Here is a 24,530-nt window from a genome sequence, read left to right as displayed (position 1 = left end):
CCTCCTGATATTTTTTCCCCAAAATGCTAGAATTTCGTCCTGGTGAGCCGTGGAAAGGCTATCCAAACATCGACCCTGAAACTGACCCGTACATCACTCCCGGCAGCGTCACAAACAATCTGTCAATTAACACTGTGCGGGAGGCCGACCACCTCAGGGACAGGAACAGCGGTATGTATCTGGGAGCAGAGGCTGGTCACTTGGGAATTCTGCACAAAAAAGAGCCCCTTCAGTGGTCCAAAGGTTGCTCCAGCTTGTATTTTTCTGAGCTTTTTGTTGTCATGCCTGATTTAAGTGGCTTGGTCTTTGGCAAGTCTCTAGAGGAAGGAAATCCTGCATCTCTTGAGACCCATGCTGAGTCCTTCTCCATACCCAGCAAAGTGTAATGCAAAGGAGCTGGCCAGGTCTCGCCTGACCTGACCTGAGCAAGAAGGGTCCCCCCCCAGCCCCTCTCAAAGATTCTTGATGCTCTCCACCTAAGAGACATTCTGGAAAGCCCAGGTGTGAGGCAGTCGGGTCCACTTGGATTCTGCACATCCTCCATTCTGCTGCAGTTGGGTGAAGCAAGCCATGCATGCTGCTGCTGCAGAACTGCAGCCATGGTGGAACTCATTAGCCAGTGTGCATCTTGGCAAGAGGGCCAGAACGCCATCCCCGTAGGGTGTCGTCCCCCCCCCCCCCGAGTAACTTGCAGCCAGCCATGGCTTGATCCCTGAGTTGAGGTCTGTTGGTCTGAGCAGTGCTGGGGGAAAAGAAGGGTTCCTGTGGGCAGGAGAGAACTGAGCTGTGCCTGGGTGACCAGAGCTGCATCCACTTTGCTGGGCTCTGCGTTCCAGTTTGCAGCAGGGTTCAGCCCTGGAACCTGCATTTCAATGCTGCGGCACATGTGGAGAAACAAGGGTGCCTGTCTCTCCCTTGCTGCTGGTGACCTCCAGGGCTCCTCCAGGGGAGTGATGAGCTGTTGACTTTTTCCTGGTAGGGTCATCCTCATCTCTGAACACCACGCTGCCTTCAACTAGTGCCTGGTCATCCATTCGTGCCTCCAACTACAATGTTTCCCTCAGCAGTACAGCACAAAGCACTTCTTCTTCAGGTGAGGTTGGGTGCATCACACACACCCCGGCACACAGGCCATGTCTGCCGCCTCCTCTCAGATGCCACCATGAACTCCTGCTTCTCCACCCAGCCCTTATCTGCCCAGAGTCCTGTGTTGCCCGGATCAGCCCATGGGGAAGATTGGGGAGGGACACCAGGAACAGCTCTCCTTTTTCATTATTGTTACTTTTTTTCACATGCCTCTGGTTTCCTTTCCTCCCAGCCAGAAACAGTGACTCCAAATCGACGTGGTCTCCTGCTTCCATTAACAACACCTCTCTGGCTCATGAGCTGTGGAAGGTTCCTTTGCCACCCAAGAGCATCACCGCTCCCTCGCGCCCACCGCCAGGACTGACCGGGCAGAAGCTGCCTCTGTCCTCGTGGGAGAACTCTGCGCGGCTCGGGGGCAGCTGGAGCAATTCCGATGCCAGATATACCCCTGGTGAGGGTCTGGGTTGCCTTTGGCCAGGCTGGCTTTTTGCCTGCAGGAGTGAGAAAGAGAGGAGAGGGGTCTGCGGAAGGGGAAAGAACACCTTTCCTTGCTTTTGGTTCTTGAGGCTGTGGGAGAGCTGCCTTGTCGCAGTTGGTATCATTTCCTGCCAGAAGGGTGGCGGCGAGGGGGGCTCTGGAAATTAGGATCATGGACCATCAATCAGGAGCTGAAACAGGGCCTGAAGTTCAGACCCTCTCCACACTCTGTCCTCTCTCATATCTCCCTGCTTCTTGCAGCATTTCCAGTGCCAGCCTTCTGAACTGACTGGTGGCTGGGAACATGGCAGCCTGAGGGCATGGCCAGTGAGCTCTGTATCACAGTCATCCTTCTCTTGCAAAGTCACTGTTGCTTTAGAGTGGCTGGTTTGATTCCCACACATGAACTAGAAGCCTTCGGCCTCATTCACTGTGGGGTGGAATCTGGCCCTTTTGTGGGTGGGGTAGAGGACCTTAAAAAAAAATCCATGGCTTTCCCATGTGGGGCTTGCAGGCACCTTTTTCCACAATGGCATTGCCATTTTTCTCTTGCTTCTGGCAGGTTCAAGCTGGGGTGAGAGCAGCTCAGGGAGAATAACCAACTGTCTTGTCCTGAAGAACCTCACACCTCAGGTGAGTGAGGGCACAGCTTGGCCTTGTGCCAGGAGCCTGCAGGGAGGTTTGGGTCCTGTTCCCCTTGCCCCAAGGGCTCAGGCAGGTAGAGACAGTGAGTGAGTGTGTGTGCCTCTCTCTCCCCACCCCCCTGCCCCATCCAGATTGATGGCTCCACCCTGCGGACACTGTGCATGCAGCACGGGCCGCTGATCACATTCCACCTGAACCTGCCCCACGGCAATGCATTGGTCCGCTACAGTTCAAAAGAAGAGGTGGTGAAGGCACAAAAATCTCTCCACATGTAAGTACGCCCGGGATCCTGGGGGGAAGAGGGAAGGTGCTTTTCCGTCCTGCTGCATTGGGGGGGGGGGCGCAGAAGGCAAGGATTGGGGCCTAGGGATGCCGAGAACAGCAGCGTCTAGCTGGCACACTTCGGTGTAAGCAGGTGGTCCCTGCCGATGCCCCTCACTGGGCAGGGAGTAGACATTTCCCATAGGAAACGTTGGTCCTTAGTGTCCACTCTGTTTCAGATACACTGTTGGAGATGCATTTGCTATGAGAGATGGAGGGCAGGGTAGGATTTAAAAGCACAAAACTCTTGAAATTGCTTTGAGCACAGGGTAGTCTGAGGGCTGCAGGTAGAACTGATCTAGAAACACCAGAAGCTGCCTTGGGCTATATCACACAACTGGTCCATCAAACTCCGCATTGTCCCCACACTGACTGGCAGCAGTGGCTCTCTTTTCAGGCAGGGGAGTCTTCCCCCCCCCCCAGCTCTCCCTAGAAATGACCTGGGGGGCTGAACCTAGCACCTTCTGCACACAAAGGAGGTGCCCTACCCCTGAGCCACGCTGCTTCCCCTGAAAAATAAGTAAGATGCTAGTCCTCATGTTTCTGAATGAAGGGCTGGTCTTAACTGGAAGCTGCCTTATACCGAGTCAAACCCTTGGTTCCATCTAGCTCTGTACGGTCTACTCTGACTAGCAGGGGTTCTCTGGGGTTTCAGGCAAGGTCTTTTCCCAGCCCTACCTGAAGATGACATGGTGGGGGGCCGGTGTTTGAACCAGGGGCCTTCTGCATGCAGAGCAGGTGTTCTACCACTCTCCTGCCTCAGAAGGGCCTGGCTGCTGCAGGCCAGAGTCTGGATGGTGGGGACAGGGATGTCTGCTGCAATCTCTGTGCACAAGGAAGGCAGGTGGGCTGGAGTAGTGGAGGTTGTGGCAGGGAAGAGAAGATGCCGTCTGCTTTTGAGGGCTTGTACCCACCTCAACCCATTTCTGGGCCTCTTTCCGGACAGGTGTGTCCTCGGGAACACTACGATCCTTGCTGATTTTGCCAGTGAAGAGGAGATCAGCCGCTTCTTTGCACAAGGCCAGTCTCTCTCCCCCTCCCCTGCCTGGCAGTCTCTGGGCACAAGTCAGACCCGCCTGGGGCGCCTCGATGGCTCCCACGCATTTTCCAACCGCAACGACCTAAACAGCCACTGGAATGGCGCTGGGCTTTCAGGAACGGGGAGCGGAGACCTCCACGGCACATCCCTCTGGGGGAGCCCTAACTATTCCACAAGCCTCTGGGGTTCCCTGGGCAGCAACGACACCAGGGGAGGGCTGAGCAGCCCGTCCCCTCTCAATGCTTTCCTCTCCGTTGACCACCTGGGGGCCGGAGGGGAGTCCATGTAGCCACCTCTTCTTCTATCAGTGAACAAAACTGTGACCTCAAAGCAGCACTAAATTTGGACTCCCCATCCCCACCCCTCCCCGCCCTCCCCACTTGCAGCCTCCAGGGGTCACCTGTGGAAACGGTTACTTCTACTTCGTGCGCACATTTCCTCCCCTCTTCCCCGCCCCCTTTGTTTTAGCCCAAAACATCCCAGTTTGAATACTTGAATCGTGCAGGCCAATAATTATAATGTGAAAAAAGTTATAGATTTTACACTTCCAGGATATAGTGCTATACAAGAAAAAACAAAACTACGTAGAATCAGCTTGCTTTTCATGTGTTCCATCGCTTTTTTATTTTATTTTATTTTTATTTTTTGCTTTGTGGATTCATCATCATTGTCATCATCATTCTTACTATTTTTGCAACTTGCTGATGATGGAGTTTGAGCTTTTTTAGGCTTTGCACAGACTCTGTCCTTCTCCCTGCCCCACAATCGTCAAGGTGGGGGCAGCAGCAGCAGCTCGCGGGTGGCGCTTCCTGGAGGACAGACAGAAGGATGCTCCTTGCTTTGGACCAGGCTGTGCCCCACTATGCCTTGACGCCTGCCTGCCCACCTAGCCGCTACCTGGCGGCCCTCCAGCACCCAACAATCGAATGATGAGACTGGTACCTAGGATGCCAAGCGGAAAAGCCTTGCACCTGTTTGTTCATGTGGAATTAAACTAAAGAATGGAGCTCTGCAGTTTCTGAAACTGCATGCACAGCTATGACTGGCAACCCGGCCTGCTTGTCTGGGCAGGGGGTCCTGCACTTTCAATAGGCGTTTGGTATTTTTGTTTTTGTTTTATTTTGGGGGGGCTCCTGTGTTGGGGTGCTGCCTTGTTTACAGAAATCTTTTGTTTTCTTTCTTTTTCTTTTGAGAAACAATGTTTACTCGACCATCACTTAAATATTTTTTAAAAACAAAAAAAAATTGTGGATGTTAAAAGATGCTTTCTATCTCTGGGAATAACGAGCAGTGTTTGGCCATGTTCCATTTGTGTTTTTTCTATTCCCACCTCCTAAATCTAAGAGCATGGCTCTCAGGAAAAACCAAGGTCCCTAAGTAAAACTCCTTGTAGTTTCTTATAGGAAAATAACTTTTAGCACTGATTACTACTTGCTCTGTAAACCTTCTGCCAAAAATTGCTTCAAATCGCTGGAGTTCGACATTCTGTGCTTTCCAATGCTGTCTTTTTAATAGTGTGGGGTGGGAGAGGGGTGCTTGGCTCTTAATCTCTAGTTTCCCCCCAATTTTTGTAAAGCCGGCCCCCTTGTTCCTTTCCTCCTCCCCTCCCCCCCCCTTTTGGTGTGGCCCTTCTTCCTGCTCTCGTGACTGTGTTCAGTGTTTAACCTTAAAGCTGAAGTAACTATGCAGACTGTAACCAAGAACTTGGGCTTACAGAATTTTGTTGTATAAATTTTAAATGTTTTAAAAGTTCCTGCAAATACTTTTCTTGTGAAAGTGTTAAAATCATCTTCCTCTCTTTTGCCACAAATGGTGTTATTACCTGAAGCTTGTTTAGTTGGAGGATGAAAGACTAAACAAGGATAAAAAAGTAAAGAAACCAATTTTTTTAACTGTGCTGAAAGACGCTCTCATTTCATTGCCTTGATTCTAACTGTTGTGTCTGAAGATGCAAAAGTCGCCAGTGGCTTTTTAACTGTTTACAAATAGAGTGTGATTGTAAAATGTACAGTTTGGGTTGTGTTCTAATTATGAAGTTTCTCCAGATATTAATAAATCATGACATTTTTTGGCTGCTTACCATGGAACGGTCTCATTCGTGATTTGTATTGTCTGTCCATGTCTCTCCCCCCGGACCCTCTGCTATTGGTGCACAGGCAGATTTGCTAGATTATGCTTGGTTAACAAGGGTTTAGTATTTGTGTATTTCCTTTTAGGGCCAGCTCCCACCTTGACAGGACACTTAGAAATTGAGGAGCGTGTGGGGAAAAAATGCTGGGTTTTGGTTTGTTTTTTTAAACTCTGGCATTTAATACTTCCATTACAGCAACTTGCACAAAACGAAACAGTAACTGCTCTTCCTCCTCGCCCTTTAATCCAGTTACTTGTCCAGCTTTTTCTGTCAAGGAGATTCCTGTCTCCAAATAGGAACTAACTGCTCAGACTTGTCCCAGTGTTGGATTCCAGTGCTGTGATGTTCCTCCCAAGAGTAACTACTCGTAAAAAATTTAAAATTCCAACACCAAACCAATAAGGCTAGTTTGCTTGATGGTTGAGCCTCCTCACACCTTTGCATTGAAAACTTACACCCGCCACCTGCCTTGATGGGCTTGCGCTGTTCGCAGGGTTCAAAGCCACCTCAATCTCTGAGCTGGTCATGTAGAAATTAAAAGGTTGGTTTCGAGCATGTTGACACGTCCTGTGTCTGACTGGAAGGATTCAGGCTGTCCAGCTTCTCTCCAGGTTGACCAGCTCCATTCCCTCACAGTAAGAGTGAGGCCTCTGGGCTTTGTGCTGCGGAAAGGAGAGACAGTGGGGCTCCAGGGATTGTTTTGTACTGGGAATGCCACGGGGGGGGGGGGCTAATTTGGCTGAAAGGGCCCAACCCCTCTCTCCCCTTCCTGCTGATTTCTATTATTATTTATTGAACTTATATCCCACCTTACACCTTGGGGGAGTGTCTCAGGGTGTTTCACAGAATAAAATCAAGATATAAAACCACAAAATACATAATAAAAATAAAAACAACAACCCAATAGCCCCCCCTCCAAAAAAAAAGATTTTAGAAGGGCATAGGATGTAGGACTATTGGTTTATGGGTGAGCAGCCAGACAACTTAACTGGTTGTCACCAAACTGATGGAGTGACCTTGAGCAAAAGTCTCTTCTCGTAGTTTCCACCATAAGCAGGTTACATGAGCAAATTTATTTCTTATACCCACTGGCCCCCTCGGAGTGTCATCATAAAATACAAATAAGATTTTGTTTTGCAATATGGAAACAAATAGTTGTGTTTCATCAGAGTTCTGTGCCAGACTATCCTGTGCACTTGTGTGCCGAAGTGCCACTTCTCCAAAACTAGAGACCCACAGCCCAAGGGAAGTGTGCCTGCTTTCCCCCTGCCCTGGGCTTCACTTACCACTTGCTCCCTGGAGGGGTTGTGCAGAGCAGGGCAAGGGCTCCACTGAATAGGTTCCATGGGCCAGCTGGAGACAGAAACTTCACTGGCCTTCCCGGAGTCTATCATAGGGTCGTTCATGCTGTTGGAGCTCACGTCCCAATGGTTGTAATGAGCGCTAAAAAGATTGGAAGGAAGGTGTCCAAGATGCAAAATGAGAGCGATGCCGTATCTACAGGGCCTCTGGCTTTGTAAATGCTTGGTTGTACTGGGGCATTAGATGCAAGGACACACACATTAAAATGTGGAACACCAATTCTCTTCCTTGGAAGCCCTTGACTTTCCCCTAGGAATGAAAGTAAGGCCAACATTTTGTCACATCCTGCTTTAAAGTGATTTAAAGCGCACCAGGATTAACTACGGTGGGCGTTCAGGGAGAAAGAGTTGTAGATTTTGTAAAATGCCAATGCAGTCCTTCCTCCTGCTTTCCGCCTGCTCCAGGGTTCGCCAGAGCTTTTGGAAAAGGGGAAGTAGCACAAGTAGTAGTGCTGCAACTATTGGATGAAGCCCAGTGTCTCTGTGTTGATAGGAACTACTGCCATGGCATATTCTCAGGAAAGAGATTTGAGGGGGGCATGCTTCTGAATAATGAATACCAGTTGCTGGAAACCACAAGAGGGGAGGGGGCTCTTGTGCTGAGGTCCTGCTTATGGATTTCCCATAGGGGCATCTGTTTAGCCACTGTGAGAACAGGATGCTGGATGGGATGGGCCCCTGGTGGCACCCCTTTGGCCTCATCCAGCAGCTGGGCTTATCTTTAAACACTTCTCCACTTCTTAGCAATAATAAAATATTGGGCTTCAGGCATCTGACCCAACTCTGATCGATGGGATAGTTGGGCATGTGACTTGGTTAAAACCTCTTCTCCTGGCAGCCCCAACTCTTGAGTCCTGTCTCCCCACCAAGCATCTACCCCCATCCAGCAGAAGGAAGATCCATGGTTAGATCAATGCTTGTATTCCTAGATTTGAGGTTGGAGGAGGAGGGGCTGGGGAGAGCAAGCCGAAGGGAGGAAGCTGAAAGTCAGGTACTGCCTTGGGAAAAGCAGCCAAGAAATTGGAGTGCAAGGCTGCAGTCTAGCAGTGTGGGGGCTTATCTCTGCATTTCTGCCGCCGGTTATCAAACTTTTCCTGAGTTCCTCTTTCCATGGCGCTATTAGAGGCCTTTATGTTTGGGTAGGGTTTTTTCCCCTTTAGCACCAAACAAATCAACATAAATGGAAAGTTTATACCAGCTGCTTGGCCTCAGGCCAGCCAGGTTAGCTGTGACAATTGAAGGTCAGCCCTCTGGGCTCAGCCTGTCCTTTCCTTGGGGAGCTCCCACCTCCCTGCCCAGCCTGCTCTCCACCCTGCTGGGCTGTTGCCTGCTGCTGGAGATCAAGCCTGATTTGCTTGCTGGGGGGTGGGAAGTTGCTAAGCAATGGAATAGAGGTGTCTCTGGGCAAATGAAGGTGGTTTGTGACATCCAGCAGCCCTCTATAAGCAGAGCAGCTCATCTTTTAAAAAACAGGAGGATGAATTTACAATTGCCAAACACAGAGGAAGTTAGTTGTCTTGACCTGATCAGACCGCTGGCCCACCTAATGTCTCCTTCACTGACTTGAGAGCGGCTCTTTGGGGTTTCAAGCTTGATATATTTTTTAAATGGGCGTTGGCTTTTACACCCAACTCTCCATCAAGGGATTCAGAATCCCCAGAGTCCATTATCAGTCAGAGAAGAATGGGTGGAGGTAGGAACCAGTCAAAGCAAAGCAGATCTTTATTTTCCTGCTGCAACAGTCTCCCACCCACCCCCACCTTTGCACGAAGGTGAGGAGCATCCAGAACAAAGGTGTGTATGGTCTCTCCCAGCCCTACCTGCAGATGCCACTGGGGATTGACCCTGGGACGTTCTGCATGCCAAGCAGGTGTCCCATCACTGAGAAATTTGATGCTTGAGGACAGGGCACCTCCCTTTCAGAAACTAAACACTGTGTGCCCCTGTGCCATTACAGCTGCATTCCTTGACCCCCTTTTCACCAGAACCCTTCATGCACCACCCCTTACACCACCCACCATGGCTGCAGTGAAAGTTACCTTGGCCGGCCTGCGGCCCCGATGCAGGAGGCACCCTGCGGCTGCTTGCAGTAGCCGTCGGCACCCATGCAGTCATCTTGGCAGCTGCAGCAGGCTGTGTCCAGGATCTGCAAGTGCAGCAGTTCTTCTGAGTTGCTGAAGGCCGGGTTGTCCAAGGAGACTGCTGAGGCCAGCCAAGGCTCCGACCAGTAGTGAGCCGAGACATCGTCCAGGCGGCAGAAGCGGCGGTAGCTGGAGGGGTCAAGAGTTTATGATCCCTTATGTTGCTATGAGTCATAGAACCGTAGTTGGGATCCCCGAGGGTCATCTAGTCCAACCCTCCATGTTATGGAAACTACCGGTAATCTAAAATCCTAATAAATACAATTATTTTAAAAAAGCAAAAATGAAACATGCTGAAGTAGCAGGTTGTTGGGAAGTCATTGGTAATTAAATGCATTGTTTATTATTTTTATGTATTTCATAAAAAATTATATGCTGGTGGATGGTAGGAAACCTCACAGCAGTTTAGTAAAAGAAATTAAAACATTCAAAAAAATTAAAATGGCCAATATACGCACCATCATTCTAAAAGCCTGAGTGGGGTTGTCTAAACAAAAACGTTTCTAGCAGCAGGCACAGAAAAGAGTAAAATGAAGGTCCCTGCCCGGTGTCAAGAGTCTGGGAGTTCCAGACTGTAGGTGCTGCCACACTAAAATCTATTTCCTACAAATGTGGAACAGGTATTATGTGACACCTGTAACAGGGCCAGTTTTGTAGGTCAAAGTGGGTGAGAGGATGTTTATGGGGGGGTTAGGCGAGGTGCCCACAGTGAGACCTTCTGCCCTGTCTTTTCATTGCACTCTGCATAAGCTCAGAGCATAGAAAAGGGACTGCACTCTGCATATGCTCAGAGTCTGTAGCCAGAGATTCAAGCCTGGAGTGCTAAAGAGCTCAGGCTGAAATGAACCCCCCCCTGTCTCACTCGCAGCACAAAGCTCAGTTACACACTCTATCCCCTCACACCCCACCCCCGGATTTCCCTTGGCGTTTGGCCAGAAGCTGCTGGCTGTTTGCTTTTCCCTTGAAAGCAGGCCTGGCGGGAGGAAATGGATCCCTCAGCTCAGCCTAGCAGCCCCCATCCCATTTCCCACCCACCCACCCGCAGCCCCACACTAGATGGGAAAAGACAAGAGCCCTGAGATCTATAGGTGAAGGGTGGCATACAAATCTAATTAATAATAATAAGGAAAGAGCAATGGGTGAACAGCCCTATGAGCCCAACAAGGCCCAGAGACTCAGCACTGCAAACCGCCCCTGGGGGTGCCCTCCCTAAGAGAAGAGGTTAATGAGGAATGTCATGAATAGGGGGAAATGCGTCATAAAATTGCAGAACTGGAAGGGACCTCTAAGGGTCATCTAGCCCAACCCCCTGCAATGCAGGAATCACAGCTAAAGACCCAACCTCTGCTTAAAAACCTTCGATGAAGGAAAGTCCTTCCCCTTCCAAGGTCAGGGCCGGATTAAGACCTTTAGAGGCCCTAACCACTTAACAAGATTTGGGTGCCCACATATATATCCGATTCAAAATATAAAATTCAATTCAAAACATAAACAATAACAAACCATAAAATAAAATTTTATTTTTTGAAATGAAACAAAACCTACAATAGGATGGAAAGTAGTGTTTATCTTTGTATACTTTATATTTGAAAACGAATGCTCGGCAGAGCAATTTGTTACCATTTGTTGTTAGAAATCGAGCTATGGAAAATGTCTAATCCTAACCCAATTCCCTTGATGCCCTAAGAATGTGCTTATTTTGCTCCATGTTTAAACCAGCCCTGTCCAAGGTAGCCAGTGCCACTGTCAAGGCAGTGCATGGATTAACCTGGCAGGGAAGGTAGGAAACCAATGGGAGCAGTGCCCCAGTTTCTCTCCCCTCCTTCCACCTCCATGGAATCCAAGAAGGGAGGAGAAGGGGCAAGGTCTCACCTGCTCTTGGTCTGATCCGCTCTGGCCTCCAGCAGCAGCATGCGAACCCGGCGGATCACCAGGCCGGCGATGGCAGCTCCGACCACCACCAGGCTCAGCAAGAGGCCGCAGGCCACCCCTAGCAAGCCCTGCTGTGTCACCTTGTAATCGCAGCGCACCCCCAGGAACCAGAAGTCACTCCCCACGGGACACCTGGGGGATGAAAGGGAAAAACTATCAGACATGGGCCTTGAAGGCTGAGACGTGTGTGCAGGGGCAGAGGGACCAGGTGCAAGGCCTGTGCGCCGTGGCACTCACTGGCAGACAGGCGTGTGGTTGACGGCATGGGTGCAGATGCCCTCGTTCTTGCAATAGTCGCGGTGGCACGCAGAGGTGCATACAGCACTCCCGTCTTCCCCAGTGGAGATGCACTCGTAGCCGGCCTGGCAGGCGAAGAGCACGGAGCAGAGGTCCAGGTGCCGCTCTGTAGGAACATGCAACAGCTCAGTGGCAGAGCCCCTGCTTGGCATGCAGAAGGCCCCAGCTTCTGTCCACAGGTAGGGCTGGGTGAGACTCTGCCTGAGAACCCTGGAGAGCCACTGCCAGTCAGCGTAGACCTAGGTGGGCCCGCTGGCGAAAGTCAGCTTCTGATATGTCTATGGAAAGCAGCCACTTTGTTTAAAATCTTGTGGACTAGAAACTTGTGGGGAGGGGGCCATTGCTCAGCGGGGGAGTGGCTGCTTTGCAAGTTCTCAGGTTCTGTCCCCAGCGGCATCCCCTGGGCAACTGATGTCGGCCAGTGGCAACACTGGGTTAGGAAACGGGCAAATTGCCTGTTAGCAAAAGCTTACCCAGCGTCGTGCTCTGCAGCACCCGGGCATTGCCAACCCAGAGCCCCGGGCGCAAGCGGTCTGAGAGGGATGAGCGATTCAGAGCAGCCCACAAGCCGGGAGCCGCTACCAGGAAGAGGGCATCAAATGCCACCACCACACTCCCGGGCCTGCAGAGAGAATAAGAGAATGGTAGAATTGCAGAGGTGGAAGGGTATCCCAAGGACTATCTAGTCCAATGCAATACACAGAAGGTGGCAGCCCCATCCGAGTCCTGAGATACACACACAGATACTGCCATTCCTAACGCAGGAAGTTTCAGGGCCCAGTCATCACCCATAAGCGAAATTATTTTGCAGCGACAGGTTTTGGAAATGTGACTCATGAATGCACCAAATACTTTAGGAAATTGCTTGAATTCCGACAGTGTTTTAAGGCCTTCCTGCAACCAGCCTCTCCTGGTGATCCAACTCTGCCATCAGATGGAGCAGCCCAGAGGGTTGCCTTCTTCCCTGCCCACCTCCTGAGCCCTCAGAGATTCCTCAGAGACATCAAGGCCTTCCTGATGTCAGCTGCCTTCCAAGGAGCCACTGGGGACGATTTTGAACTTTTGCATTTTCACGTGCTACACAGTGGTGTCAGTCATCTTGCCCTCCCTGAGCCCTGGGATACAGTGGACAAGGAAACCCAAAGAGAGAGGTGGATACATGCATGCATGGATGGATGGATACATACCGGATTGCCTTCACTTCCAGTCGCTGAAATCCCGGCAGAGAATCGAAGAGAGGTGTGACCTTAGAGAAAAGGGGAAGGGGGAAAATTGGTAATCAATCGGTCATTGATTTATGGAGCTTCCATCTCCAACCATTCACCAAAACAGATCCCAGAGGGGTTTGCTAACATGAAATAAACCATGCATAAAATACAATTAAATTATAACACCTGCAACAAAACAGACACAATTTATTTTAAAAATCCCTCAGGCATTAAAACAATGAAGCATCATCAGTTCAAAATAATGAACTCTAGGAGGGGCTGGAGAACCTCAGGCCTGGAGATGAAATGTGGCCCTCCAGTCCTCTTCACCTGGCCCTTGGAACTATCATCAGGCCCCACCCACTTTCCCCAGGCCACACCCCTCATTGGCCCATGCTTCACGCCCTCCTTGAGTGCTTCTGCCCGAGCGGAATGATTTCCTTGTACTCTAATCATGTCTCTTGCTTGCCTGGATGAAGATGAGAGGGAAGCATGCATAGAAACCAGCCGAGTGCTCAAAGGCCAGATTCCCATTTGCAACCCTGCCAACTTTTGCCTCTAGTCCCGCCTCGCCCCCATGGCCATGTGGCCCTGGGAAGGTTGACCAGCAGGGAATGTGGCCTTTAGGCTCTAGGACCTTGGACAACCCAGTTAAAATCCTACCTAAGTCGGACTTCCGGTTAGGGTGCCATTCCAGCCAGTCGGGAGCTGCAAAGCTCCGGTATCCTCGGGGGAAAGGGGTTTCCGTACCCACGCTACGGGCCCCCTAAAGCCGCGGAAAGAGCGTTCTGCGGACAGTCACTCTTGCGGGCTCCACGTTGTGCCGACCCCGCTCCCGATTGACCCTCGTAAGGGGGAAAAATGGGCGAGCGAGGCTCCGGCACGGAGCTGAAGAGGATAATGCACCTGAGATATGAAGCAGCGATACTGGCGGATTTGAGCGCCCGGCTCTTTCTTGATTCGATTAGCAATTAGAAACTCTGTAAGTACTGCTTTACAATTGACTTTAAAAATCTTAAAATTCGGACTTGCAGAGAGAACGTGAAAAAGGAAGTCCGTTCTCTCTGTCTGCGCTAAAGAAAGAGAGTAACAAAAAGTAACCAGGTGTTGCTATCTGTGGTTGATACAATTGCATCTGAGGACTTACATTTAATTTGCAAAGAAACCCCTGTTCAGGGAGGACTGAGATTGTTAAGGTAATTTTCTTTTTAAAGTCGGTGGATTATAAAGAAGATCTATTGCACTCTGTCTAGGGAAATGGCGGATGTAATTTGACACTTCATCATGGAAAAGTACTGAACTTTGTTATTCCCTGCCAACTTCTGCCTTCTCTGGTTTCACTTTTGAAAAATGCCTCCAGACCCAGAAATGGCTTTTGGACAAACTCTTTCGAATTTAGAACTAATGGAACAGAATGTTACAGAAATGTTAGAGATTGGAAGAGTTTTGGAGAATATTGCTAAAGAACTTAAGGAAAAAATCAAAGAGCGATCCCTAGAGATTCCATCTGAAGTGGAACTGTCTGTTGAAGTGGAGAAGAAGCAAGTCCAAGTAGAAGGAGAGCCTGGCCGACGTGGGAGATCAAGGGCTGGACAATGTGGCATTATAACGGTTTTTTGGGGTGAGAGCCCAGAATACCTGGAACAACAAGGATGGGAACTGCAACCATAATATGATTTGATGACTGGACTGGAGATGCTTGGTGATGGTGTATTATCCTTTTCGAAGAGTGTGGCAAGGGAACTCTGGGACAATGCTCTGGTGTTTGGATTTCAAGAGAACGACAATACTTTGGTGTTTGGATCTCAAGAGAAAGATGATATTTTGGACTATGCTGTTGGGAAAAACTGGGGGGAGGCCTGGTGGTTGATAGAAGGTGGAGAGAAAACGGCAAGAAGGGGGGTAGGGTAAAAGAATATATATATTTATTAGGCAGGTCTACCATGGTCCCCGATGTCAGAGAGCAAGACTGATTTGGAATAGAAATATCCCGATTCTTTCTTTTTGAATTTAGTGTATTTTATAAGATATGAAATAAGCAACAGCCTAAAGGATATAAGAAGTTAAGATAGGTAATAAGATGTTATATTTTGACATTTAGAAGTTAACAGATATAAAATGTGTTTTTGTTTAAATTTGTTATGAAGAAATGAAGTTACTAAAGTAAATTGGTATTGAACGCAGCCGAGAGAATGGGGGAAGTCCCCACATAAGATTTGAAATTTGAATATAGCAATAAGCATGTTATGATTTAATGTTCGTGTGTTAGGTGTGTCAGGTATGTATAAGTTTTCTTTCTTTTTAGTGTTTATTTTCTCTTTTTTAATGTAATTGTATTTGTATTGTGCATTTGTCTATTTGTTGTGTTGTTGTTGTTTATTGTGGAAAACCAATAAAAATTTTATTTTAAAAAAAATCCTACCTAAGTCCTGGGTAAACAGACATGGCTAACTCACCGTTTCGTTGACACTGAGCACCAAGCCCTGGTACTCAAGTGAGTCGGGGTTCCAGAAGCTTCTGGAAAACTCCATGGCCAGGACCAGCTCACAAGGGATATGCAGGAGAGTGGCTGCAGGAAGGGAGGAGAAGGAAAATAGGACCCACCTCAGCCCAAGGTGAGGGAAAGAGGGAGAGAGAAAGAAAAAGAAAAAGAAAGAAGAGATTTTTTAGTAGTGATTCCTGCTTTGCAGGGGGTTGGACTAGATGACCCCAGGGGTACCTTCCAACTGTATGAGTCTATGATTTGATAACCACCTTTAGGGCCCCAAGTGATGGCAGCTGCCACAGCATGGCAGGATGGTGAGGGTGGATCCACCTGCTTCACAAGTGTAGGGAGCACAGAGGCTGCAGGTGTGTGTGTGGGGGGGTCTTTGCAACAGAAAACTTGCTTCAAAGAGGCCAGTGTAGCTGGACCAGGGGAATGGGTGTAGAAACTTAGCATTTCTTATAGGTTTTGTTTTCATTTTATGCCCATGCCCTGCTTGTGGGTTTCCCACCATGGGCACTGGGTCATCCATTGTCAGAACATGTTGCTAGGTGGGATCCCGTTTGGCCAGACCAGGAAGTCATCTTATGTGTTTACGTTAAGACCCAGACCAGCTTAGTGCCAGCAAGGTGGTGGGGCCTCCTGTCTGTTAAATTCTACCTGGGGATGGCTGGTCCATTAGGGCAAATGGGTATGGCTGCCGTACGCCCGGATTTTCCCGGGGAAATCCTCTGCCAGCCCCTACCTTCTGCCTTTTAACTTAACAACCAATCCAGGGGGCAGCCTTGGCTGTCCTCTTCCTCCTCCCCACTTCAGAATGTCTCTGTAAAACTCATCAGGGGAGAGGAAAGGGTTGAATCTAGAATCAGTTAGCTCCAGCTATCAGTGGCCTCTCTGCTTTCAGCCTTACCAGGCCACAGAATCATAGAAAGGTGGAGTAGGAAGATACCCCAGGGGTCATCTAGTCCGGCCCCCCTGCAATGCAGGAATCAGAGAGAAAATCCCCAATAGATGGCCAACCAACCTCTGCTTAGAAACCTCCAATGAATGAGAGTCCACCGCCTTCGCAGACAGTCCTTTCCAGCCCCCACTAAACCTCGGTTTACAGGGAACTCACCTACTACAGAATCCCCTCCTAGCTCGCCAACCTTGCCCCCCAGGTCAGCTCTGCTTCCCTCCCTCGGTTTGCAGAGAGAGGTGCCCCACTGACCTTTCAGGCGGGGCAGCTGATTCTCCACCACAAAGACATGGTGGGGTCTGGGGCGACCTTCCCTGGGCACGGCTGGCTGCAGTTGAGTTGTGGACTTCTCTGGTGTGGCTGGTGAGAGCCGGGTGCTGGCAACGAGAGGACCCTCCCTTGCAGTGCTCTTTGGTCCTGGAGCTGGCAAAGGTGGTTGTGTGTGCCTACTGTTCCCTGTCGGAGTGGCTGTTGCTCGGACAAGGTCCTCCGGACTAAGTGGAGAACGGGCAATCTCCCTGATGGAGCCACCTTCGGCTGTGGCACTGGGCCTCTTCCCCCATTCCCAGCTCCTTGTCCTGCCTGGAGAGGTCCACACCCGGTGGGTCACGGGCATGGGCCCAGTGGCTCCCGTCTTGCTTGTAGGCACAGCCGTTCCAGAGCCCGAACTGGAGGAATTGGCTGCTTGGGAGTGAAGCTCTGGATCCACCGAAGGAGCTGTGCTCACATCATCTCCCTCTGGAGTGAGCAAGGCAGCCTCAGAGCCCGCTGGGGTCTCAGTCGGGCTGGGAGTCAAGCCAGTGGGGGCACCTCTTCCTGGGAGGCTGCTGCTGGCGAAGGGCTCTGCTGCCTCTGTGGCTTGCCAAAGGGACCCCTCTCTTGTTGCCTCCCTGGTGTCGGTAGGTACCCCTGTTCTTTCTCTGTAATTGACAGAGACATCCGTTGGGCTGAGGACCATGGTGGGCAAAGTGGCCTCTTCTGCAGCCCACTTGGGTGTAAGCTGCCTTGGCTGTGAGGATGGCTGTGCAGGATCGCCCCCTTTTGTGGGCCAGGCACTGCCAGGCTCTGAGGGGCTCTGAGATCCAAGCCCTTCTGCGGCTGTCGAAGCCCCGCTGGAGGCAGCCTCCACAGCCATGAGCGGGTCTATGGAGCTCTGAAACGTGGGCACGTCTGCACTGGCATGCCCACCTGCTCTGGACGCTCTTGGCCCTTCCATGGCACCACCTGGGCCCACAGACGAGGTGAGCAATGTAGACCCAACAGGGGCGTTGCTGGCAGAAGCAGGATGGGTGGCAGAGTCCGCCAACCTCAGGGGCAAAGCTGTCCCCAAGTGGAAAGATGAGGATGAGTGGGGAGCCACCTCTGTTCGATGTGGGGAGTCTGCAGAAGTAGCCTCAGCATCCACTACAGGCTGTGCTGCCCTCATGGCTTCTGTGGAATTGTGCACCGGGGCTCTTCCACTGGGGACAAAATTGCCTGTGATTATGGTTTCCTGGGTCGTCTCCATCGTGTGACCCGACCCTGCCTTGGATCTCGGCGGCGTTGGGGATTGTGCCAGGGTGGAGCTGGGATCAGAGGATCCCACAGCACCCCAAGACTCGTGAGATCTGGTTTCTGGATCCACGCCTGGTGTGCTGCCCCCTGGCCCCTCAGCACCCACCACAAACGGGGTTGTGCTCCAGCCCTGTGGGAATATTTGTGTTGTGATGGTTGCCATATCCCATTCCTGGGCTGCTCCAGTATCAGCCACAACCGGATGTGGAGTGGAAGCCAGAAGAAGGGTCCCCTGAGTCTCTGCAGTGGGTGACTGGGTCTCCTGGGGCCTCATACTGTCGGCTCTGGTGGGCATCTTCAGGTCATCTGTAGGGCCCACGCTGCGTGTCTCATTCCCACCCACTGTAGCACTCAGGGGTCCCTGGCTCTCCGCCCAAGGGTGCTGAGGCTCAGCCTGGGTCTGTGTAGCAGCTTGCAGTTTGGAGGCCAGAAGCAGAGAGGGGCTGGTGGACTGCCAGACCTCAGGGGCTTCCTCTCCAGCTCCAGGGCTGGAGGATTCTTCCGAAGGAGAAGAGGACCAAGGATTTTGACCTGCAACATCCTTTGGGGAAATGGGCCCAGGAAGCAACACTGGCTCAGATGAGAAGGTCACAGGTTTGGTTGTGATGAGGGGTGGACTCGGTTGGGGCAGCCCGCCAGCCCCCAATGTGCTCTCTTGAGTGGGGAACTGAGTGCCTCTCACAGTGGCATCTGCTGCTCTGCTTTCTTCCACCTCCGTTCGCCTCCTCGGTGTTTCCTCCTGGCTGGCATCAAGGACAGCAGATCTAGTCTGCAAGTCTGGGTGCGACGCAGTGGGGACAGCAGCAGCAGTGGATGAGGGACGATGCCAGGTGATGACAGAGGGCTCAGCGCTGCCATGGAGGAGGGCCTTCAGCGTCTTACTGGTGCTTTGCCCTACAGGTAGCAAGTCCTGTAGCCCAGAGAAATCTGACCCTGTGGGGTGGAGGGAAAGCAGAGGCAGTGAGCTCCCTGGGGGGAAGTTGAGGTGCAGCACCACCTTCACTGCCACCCCTACAGGCAGAAAAGCAGAGGCGTATTTGGGATCTGAGCTGGAAATGTCAGCAATTGCCCTTTGTTCAACCAGACGCAAGGAGGTTAAAGCATCGGGAGGTACCAGGCAGTGGTGTTGTGCTGATGCTACATGCTGGCAGCCACGGGAGGGTGAATAAGATCTCCAAAAATGCATTTAAACACAGAGCTCTCTCGGTGCAACTGTAAAGCTCCCTTGTTATTTTTGCTATTGGGTGCTGGATGTCGTTGTTTATGCAACCTTGCTATATTTATAGCACTGAAGTGTTGTTTTTTTGTATGGTGTTCTCTATACTGTTGTGGTGTTTTGTTGCTATTAGGAAATTATTATTGCACTTTGATTTTGAAATGCTCTCCTCTTTTCTTTGTTGTAAGCTGCTTTGAGCATGGAAAAGCAGCATACAATGAGAATGAATGAATGATTTGCTTTTGATCTGGTTTTGCTGATTTGGGGGTGGAGCAGCTGCCCTGCTTCTCGCCGGATTTCTGCACCGCGCATAGACACATCCGGACCATAGTTACACAGCTATAAATCCCAAGACGAAGTTGGGAACCAAAACCTTACGAAAGATCATGGGGCGGGGCAGAAATCTCCCCCCAGCCTCCCAGGGGCCACAGCGTAGCTATTGGGTAAGAATGGCTCTAGAGCTGCCGTCTCAGTGGCAGAATATTCGACAGAAGCCCAGCTAATAATCCAGAACAGGCACTCAAGACAACCCACCCAGATATTCTGCATCACTCTCTCCGTGTTGCCAAGGCAACGAGATTTCTCTGGCACAGACCGCTATCTGACACGGCTGGTTCGGAGGAGGAGGCTGGCATCGCGTCTGCTGTGGAAGAGATCCAGGTTTGTACGAGGAACTGCTGGGTCCTCTGCATTCATACACGCACATCCGAGACGCAGGACTTGACGGGTGGGGACAGAGCAGAAGGCAGAGACCCCAGGGAATGAGGAAGGGTGTAGGATAAGTGCCACTACTCTTTACTGCATCCACACACACACATCTGCGAAGTCATCCATCATAGTGAACATCTGTATTCAGGCAGAGCATCATGCACCCCATAGTTATCAGTCTCTGATAGGCTTGCAATGACCACTTCTCACCTGATTGCCAGTGGGGAAGGAAAATCCTTCCCCACCCCACCCTCTAAGCAGACAGGTTGTCCTTAGAGCACTGCATGTCACTCATACAGATGGACTGAGAGAGATAACACCAGGCCAGTAAGAGCTTGCGGTATATTAAGTTGGCAGCCAGACCATCGGGCCAGTCTAGGCCACCCAAGACATCGCTGATTAAGAGTTGAGTGAAACCTTGAAGCCTTTGCACTCCTACTCTCCACCTAAGGTTGAACGATCAAAGAGGGGCATTGTATCAGCCCTGCATCTCTTGTCCTGGAGACGGGGCGGGGGGCAGAATATGGCCCTCCATTACTATCTGGCCCTCACCTGCCTTGCCATCTCCTCAAGTGCCCTTGAAGTGTAATGATGCCACTTTGCTTGCCTGGATGGAAGACAAGAGCTGTGCAGAAATATCTGACATTTGTGTGGCTGGAAAGTAGAAAAGTGGAGAATGGCAGTGGAAACTGGTGTTTTGCCTCTGGCCACACTAACTTTTTCCCATGGCTCTGTCCACAGCTGGCATGTGGCCCCCAGAAGGTTAATCGTAAGGCAATGTGGCCCTCAGGCTCAAAAATGTTCCCCACACCCACGCTTTGTCTTTCAGAGGGAAGGAACATGCCTAACCACACTCTTCCAAAGGAACAGAGCCATAACTCACTGCCCTCCTCCCATTCCAACCTAGAGATTAGCACTAGATGCCTGTTGACCACATAAGTGTGCTATTAATTTGTCTGGCATTGCTTTCTTCTGAACACAACCATGTGACAAGGGTGAAAGCTTCGTTCCTCCATCAACGAAAACCCTAAGCAAAGGTAAAGGAGAGTTTGAGTCACTAGCAAGAGGTTTTCGTTGGGGTTAGTAGGCAAGCATGAGATGGACATATTTAATCTCAGGATTGCGAAGGAAGGTTAGCCATGGATGGGAGCCCCAACGGCTCTGCTGGGATCCCACAGAGGCAGCTGCTTCCTGCTGTGGTTCTGTCGCTTTTTTTCCTCTTGCATAATATTTCCATTCTACTCAGTCTAGGAACACAGCTCTAAGACAGATACCCAGCTCTGGCACAAAGCCAGCACCAACCCCAAAAGACCTGCCTGCAGCTAACTGCACACCCACACAGATACATCCTCGCAGCACCATAAGGTGAGACGATGTCTTTCTGGAGTGGAGATAGGAGTCGAGCAAGGGGACAGGCGACGGCAAAGGTTCAGATACCTAGACAGAGCAGCGTCCTGCAGATCAGACCCCTCCTGGAACATAGCAACGGAAGAGAAAGAAGAGCCATGTGCAGAGTGCTCCTTCCTGCCCCACAAAGGAGCCACAATCAGCCTCCAAAATATGGCAGAATTAGGAAGAACATGGGGCCTCACAGCCGGGCATTATCCTTTGGGGGTGCTGCCAGGGTAAGACTTGGGGGCAGAGGTCTAGGCCCCCCCCCCACTGAGCAGAAGGAGCTGCTGGTTTCCCGAAATGCAGCAAGAGCAGTGTAGGACATTTTGAAGCCAGTGAAAAAATGCACATGTCCATCTAAAAGGTGCTTGCGGGTGCTTTAAGGCTATGAACTCCATTGTCCACAGTTGGAGGCTGCTATGCTTCTGAATACCAACCAGTTGCTGGAAACCAGAGCAGGGAAGAGCACTCTTGGGCTTGGGTCCTGCCTATGCGTTTCCCACTGGGGCATCTGGTTGGCCACTATGAGAACAGGATGTGGACTAGGTGGGCCACTGACCTGATCCAGAAGGCTCTTTTTCTTTTCTTTTTTATGTTCTTTTTAAAATTTGGCACCCCCTTCTACTTTCTACCTTCTATTGTTTGTCATTGATGCAGCACCCCCTGTGGTGCCATCTTGACTAGGCACCCAGTGTGGTAGCATTCCCCTAAATCCGCCTCTGATGCTGCTGTCCTACCTTACCAGACTGTTGTCAAGATTAAAATACGAAAAGCCCCACGAACATTCTAATGCACTAAACAATTACTGCAAGTGGCCATCATACTAAGCGTTTTAGCTATATATATTTTTTTAAAAAATTAAGTGTGGCATGTAAATCTTCCTAAATAATGAGCAGTAATTTATTAATGGCTGGGGATGTACAAAAATGTTCCCTGTTGGAAGACCAGTGTATCTTCCATGGAGCAGGGGGATGGGGGGCTACCCTGTGGTTCCCAGATGATGCTGAGCTGAGCTCTCATCACCCCAAACCAGCACAGCCAAAAGTCAAGGATGATGATGGCAGATGGAGTCCAGACACATGGGGGGGGGCACAGACAAGCCACTTCAGTGCAAATGACTCCCAAATTCACCCTCCCCACACCAGCCCCAGGTTCAGACCTGCCAAATCTCCACCACCCACACGGGATACCCAGTGCTGGCAGTTCCAGGCAGGCAACAAGTGGAGGAGTGTGGGGGTCCTCAGGCGAGCGAGACGCCTTGTTGGGGTGCCCCATGCCTGTGGCCACTTGGCTCCTTCAGCGGGCGACCTTCGGCTCCAGCGTCCCCAGCACCTCAGCTGGCGAAGAAGGGCTGTCGCCCGATTTTGGAGTGCGCTGGCAACATCATCCAAGAGAAGCGGGTCTCTGAGCGCGAGCAGAGAGAGCCCCAAGCCCTGCCCACCCCCGGCAGACAGTACCCGATGGGGCGGGGGCTTCCCCGATGCCAAGGACAACGAGACCGATCGCCAGCCGGGCGACCTTCCAGAGCCCTCTCGAGGGAAGGGACAAAAAGGGAAGAGGTGCTTACCGGAGGAGGGGATGATGGCGAGGCCAGGCTGAGGGGTCCTACTACCGGCGCCTTGCTGGTCCCCGCGGGGCCGCCGACGCTGCCGCCCGCCTTCCCGGCCGCCCCCCTCGAAGTCCACCTGCAGCGGGTCTGGCAGGGCCGCCGCCGGCGCCTCCTGCCCCTCGACGGGGAGCGGCTGCCTGGGGAGGAGATCCGAGCAGGGGGGGCCCTCGGGGGCGGCCGAGGCGTCCAGGCGTCGCTCGCAGCCTCCGGAGCGCCCTGCGCGGAGAGAGACAGAGGAGGGCAGGAGAGGAGCCCGCGGTACCCCGCGGTGCCCGACGGAGCGCCCGGCCCACCCCGCGCCCCCCTCGCCAGCGCCTTACCTGCGGTGGCCAGCAGGGCCAGGAGCGCCACGAGAGAGCAGCGGAGGCGGCGGCAGCAGCAGCAGCAGCGGCGGTGGAGGTCCATGCTGCGCGCCCGGCTCCCTCCGAAGCGCGCCGCCGCCGCTGCCAGGAAGCGGAGACCACCCCACCCCCCTCCGCCCTGCTCGCCACCTCCCGTGCGCGACACGAGCCAGCGAGCGCGCGGCGGGCACAAAAGGAGGAGGCGGAGAAGCGGCAGCCGCCGCCGCCACAGACCCGGAAAGCGGGGCCCCCCGGCTTGGAGACGGGAAGTCCCCGCCTGCCCCCAACTCCGGGACGTGAAGGGAGGAGGCGAGAGACGCAGCAGCCCCAGAGCTTGCCGGCGCACGTGGGGAGGAAAAGTTGCTCTGAGCATCTGCAGAGTGCCCTGACTCACCCACGCCTCGCCCTCGAGGGAGGGGCGTGTGGGGCCGAGAACAGCCGAGGGGGTCTCACGGTTGCCCTCTCCATAGCTGTCAACTCCCCCCCCCCTTTTTTTAAGGGAAATTCCCTTATTCCGAATAGGATTCCTCGCAAGAAAAGGGAAACGTTGACAGCTATGGCCCTCTGCGGGGCAGGCGCTCGGGGACTTTGACTGACGCCCTGCTCGGGACTTCAATCCCAGGGACTCCCTGGCCCTCTCAGAGCCTCCATCGAGGCCAGCTGCAAGGAAGAGGCAGTTCAGGCGCTGGTGGCCAAATGTGGCACACCAGGCTTCTCTTTCTGGCCCTAGGGAGCACACACCCCCTCCCCATGTTCCTTCCTCCTTGGCTGAAAGATGTCCTTGAACTCTCCAATGCCTCTTAGTTTGCAGAGAAGGTGCAGGTGGGGAAACTAGCTTACCGTACAGAGGGAAAATTAGCATTAGTTGCTCTGGCATTAGTGTGCCCATCACTGTTATGTGGTTGTCCAGAGGAGCATGTGGAAAGTGTCCCCACCCCAACCACTGTCCCTTGCTTGGAAACCAAGAAGACGCCTCCACTTGGCAGTGAAGGAGCAAGAGGCCTTGGTAGCTGAGCAGTTGGCCACAACTTCATCCTATCATGCTAGCTCTAGGAAGGGTGCGGTGTGGTCCTGCCCATTGCTGGCCCACAACTCCCATCATCCCTGGCCATTGGCCATCATGGCTGGGGCAGACAGGAGCTAAGGCTACAAAATCCCCATGCCCCATGCCCCTGCTCCAAACGCAACAGCAGAGCAAGTCCCAACAGGGCAAAGCTCTTGAATTGGCAGGAACTGGCCACAGAACACATGGGGCTCCAAAAGGCTTTTGCAGAGCATCTAAGCCAGGGATGGGTGTGGGGACCTCTGGGCCAGAGGCTCACAGGACCCTCCCTGAGCCATACCCTCACCAGCTCAGCTTAGCACATTCCTTGAGTTTTTCTGCCTGGCTGGAATGTGTCCTTGAATTCTGGACACAAAGTCTGGATGGAGTATATAGAGAGGGGTGTGTGTAGAAATCAGCCTGCTCTACAAAAGGAAGAATTCACATTCATGTCTCCACCTACCTTTGCCTCTGGCAAGTGGCCCCTTGAATGCAGCCCTCAGCCTGAAAAAGGTTCCCCTTGTCTGACCTGAGCTCAAGAGCTCCTCCCACCTCTTGACTCAGCAGCCAAGAAATGCCTTTAACAT

General features: G+C 51.9%; 2 protein-coding genes across 4 annotated transcripts in view; one reads left to right on the top strand and one right to left on the bottom strand.

Annotated features, from left to right (window-relative positions):
- Positions 1–5,655, top strand: part of TNRC6A (trinucleotide repeat containing adaptor 6A) — a 39,892-nt gene extending 34,237 nt beyond the window's left edge. For all 3 annotated transcript variants that reach the window (XM_033166989.1, XM_033166988.1, XM_033166990.1), the window contains 6 exons: positions 31–171; positions 980–1,093; positions 1,319–1,537; positions 2,126–2,196; positions 2,340–2,479; positions 3,476–5,655. In XM_033166989.1, coding sequence (XP_033022880.1) covers positions 31–171; positions 980–1,093; positions 1,319–1,537; positions 2,126–2,196; positions 2,340–2,479; positions 3,476–3,857 — 1,067 coding nt within the window. In that variant the 3' untranslated portion in view covers positions 3,858–5,655. The remainder of the gene's footprint in view (positions 1–30; positions 172–979; positions 1,094–1,318; positions 1,538–2,125; positions 2,197–2,339; positions 2,480–3,475) is intronic.
- A 209-nt stretch (positions 5,656–5,864) lies between these two features.
- On the bottom strand, positions 5,865–23,188 carry LOC117056975 (nascent polypeptide-associated complex subunit alpha, muscle-specific form-like). The gene is made up of 11 exons (XM_033167687.1): positions 22,881–23,188; positions 22,519–22,776; positions 16,334–18,568; positions 15,095–15,207; positions 12,618–12,676; positions 11,904–12,052; positions 11,371–11,536; positions 11,074–11,265; positions 9,100–9,330; positions 6,986–7,142; positions 5,865–6,361 (listed from the first exon to the last, which is right to left on the bottom strand). Exons 1-11 carry the CDS (start codon positions 22,963–22,965, stop codon positions 6,287–6,289), a joined length of 3,720 nt encoding a protein of 1,239 aa, XP_033023578.1. The 5' UTR covers positions 22,966–23,188; the 3' UTR covers positions 5,865–6,286.
- Between the last annotated feature and the right edge of the window lie 1,342 nt (positions 23,189–24,530).

This window comes from Lacerta agilis, chromosome 13 (assembly GCF_009819535.1).
Source record: "Lacerta agilis isolate rLacAgi1 chromosome 13, rLacAgi1.pri, whole genome shotgun sequence".
Lineage (NCBI taxonomy): Eukaryota > Metazoa > Chordata > Lepidosauria > Squamata > Lacertidae > Lacerta > Lacerta agilis.
The sequence above is the reverse complement of the archived record's forward strand: the minus strand, read 5'-3'. Positions and strand labels throughout refer to the sequence as shown.

What these genes read in the sequence shown, in the direction of transcription:
- LOC117056975 (XM_033167687.1), bottom strand. Translation starts at nt 22,965, where the DNA reads ATGGACCTCCACCGCCGCTGCTGCTGCTGCTGCCGCCGCCTCCGCTGC. An exon ending in GGCCCTGCTGGCCACCGCAG is followed by an intron (nt 22,777 to 22,880) that starts GTAAGGCGCTGG and finishes CTCTCCGCGCAG; the next exon opens with GGCGCTCCGGAGGCTGCGAG. An exon ending in CTGGAAGTGAAGGCAATCCG is followed by an intron (nt 12,053 to 12,617) that starts GTATGTATCCAT and finishes TTCTCTCTGCAG; the next exon opens with GCCCGGGAGTGTGGTGGTGG.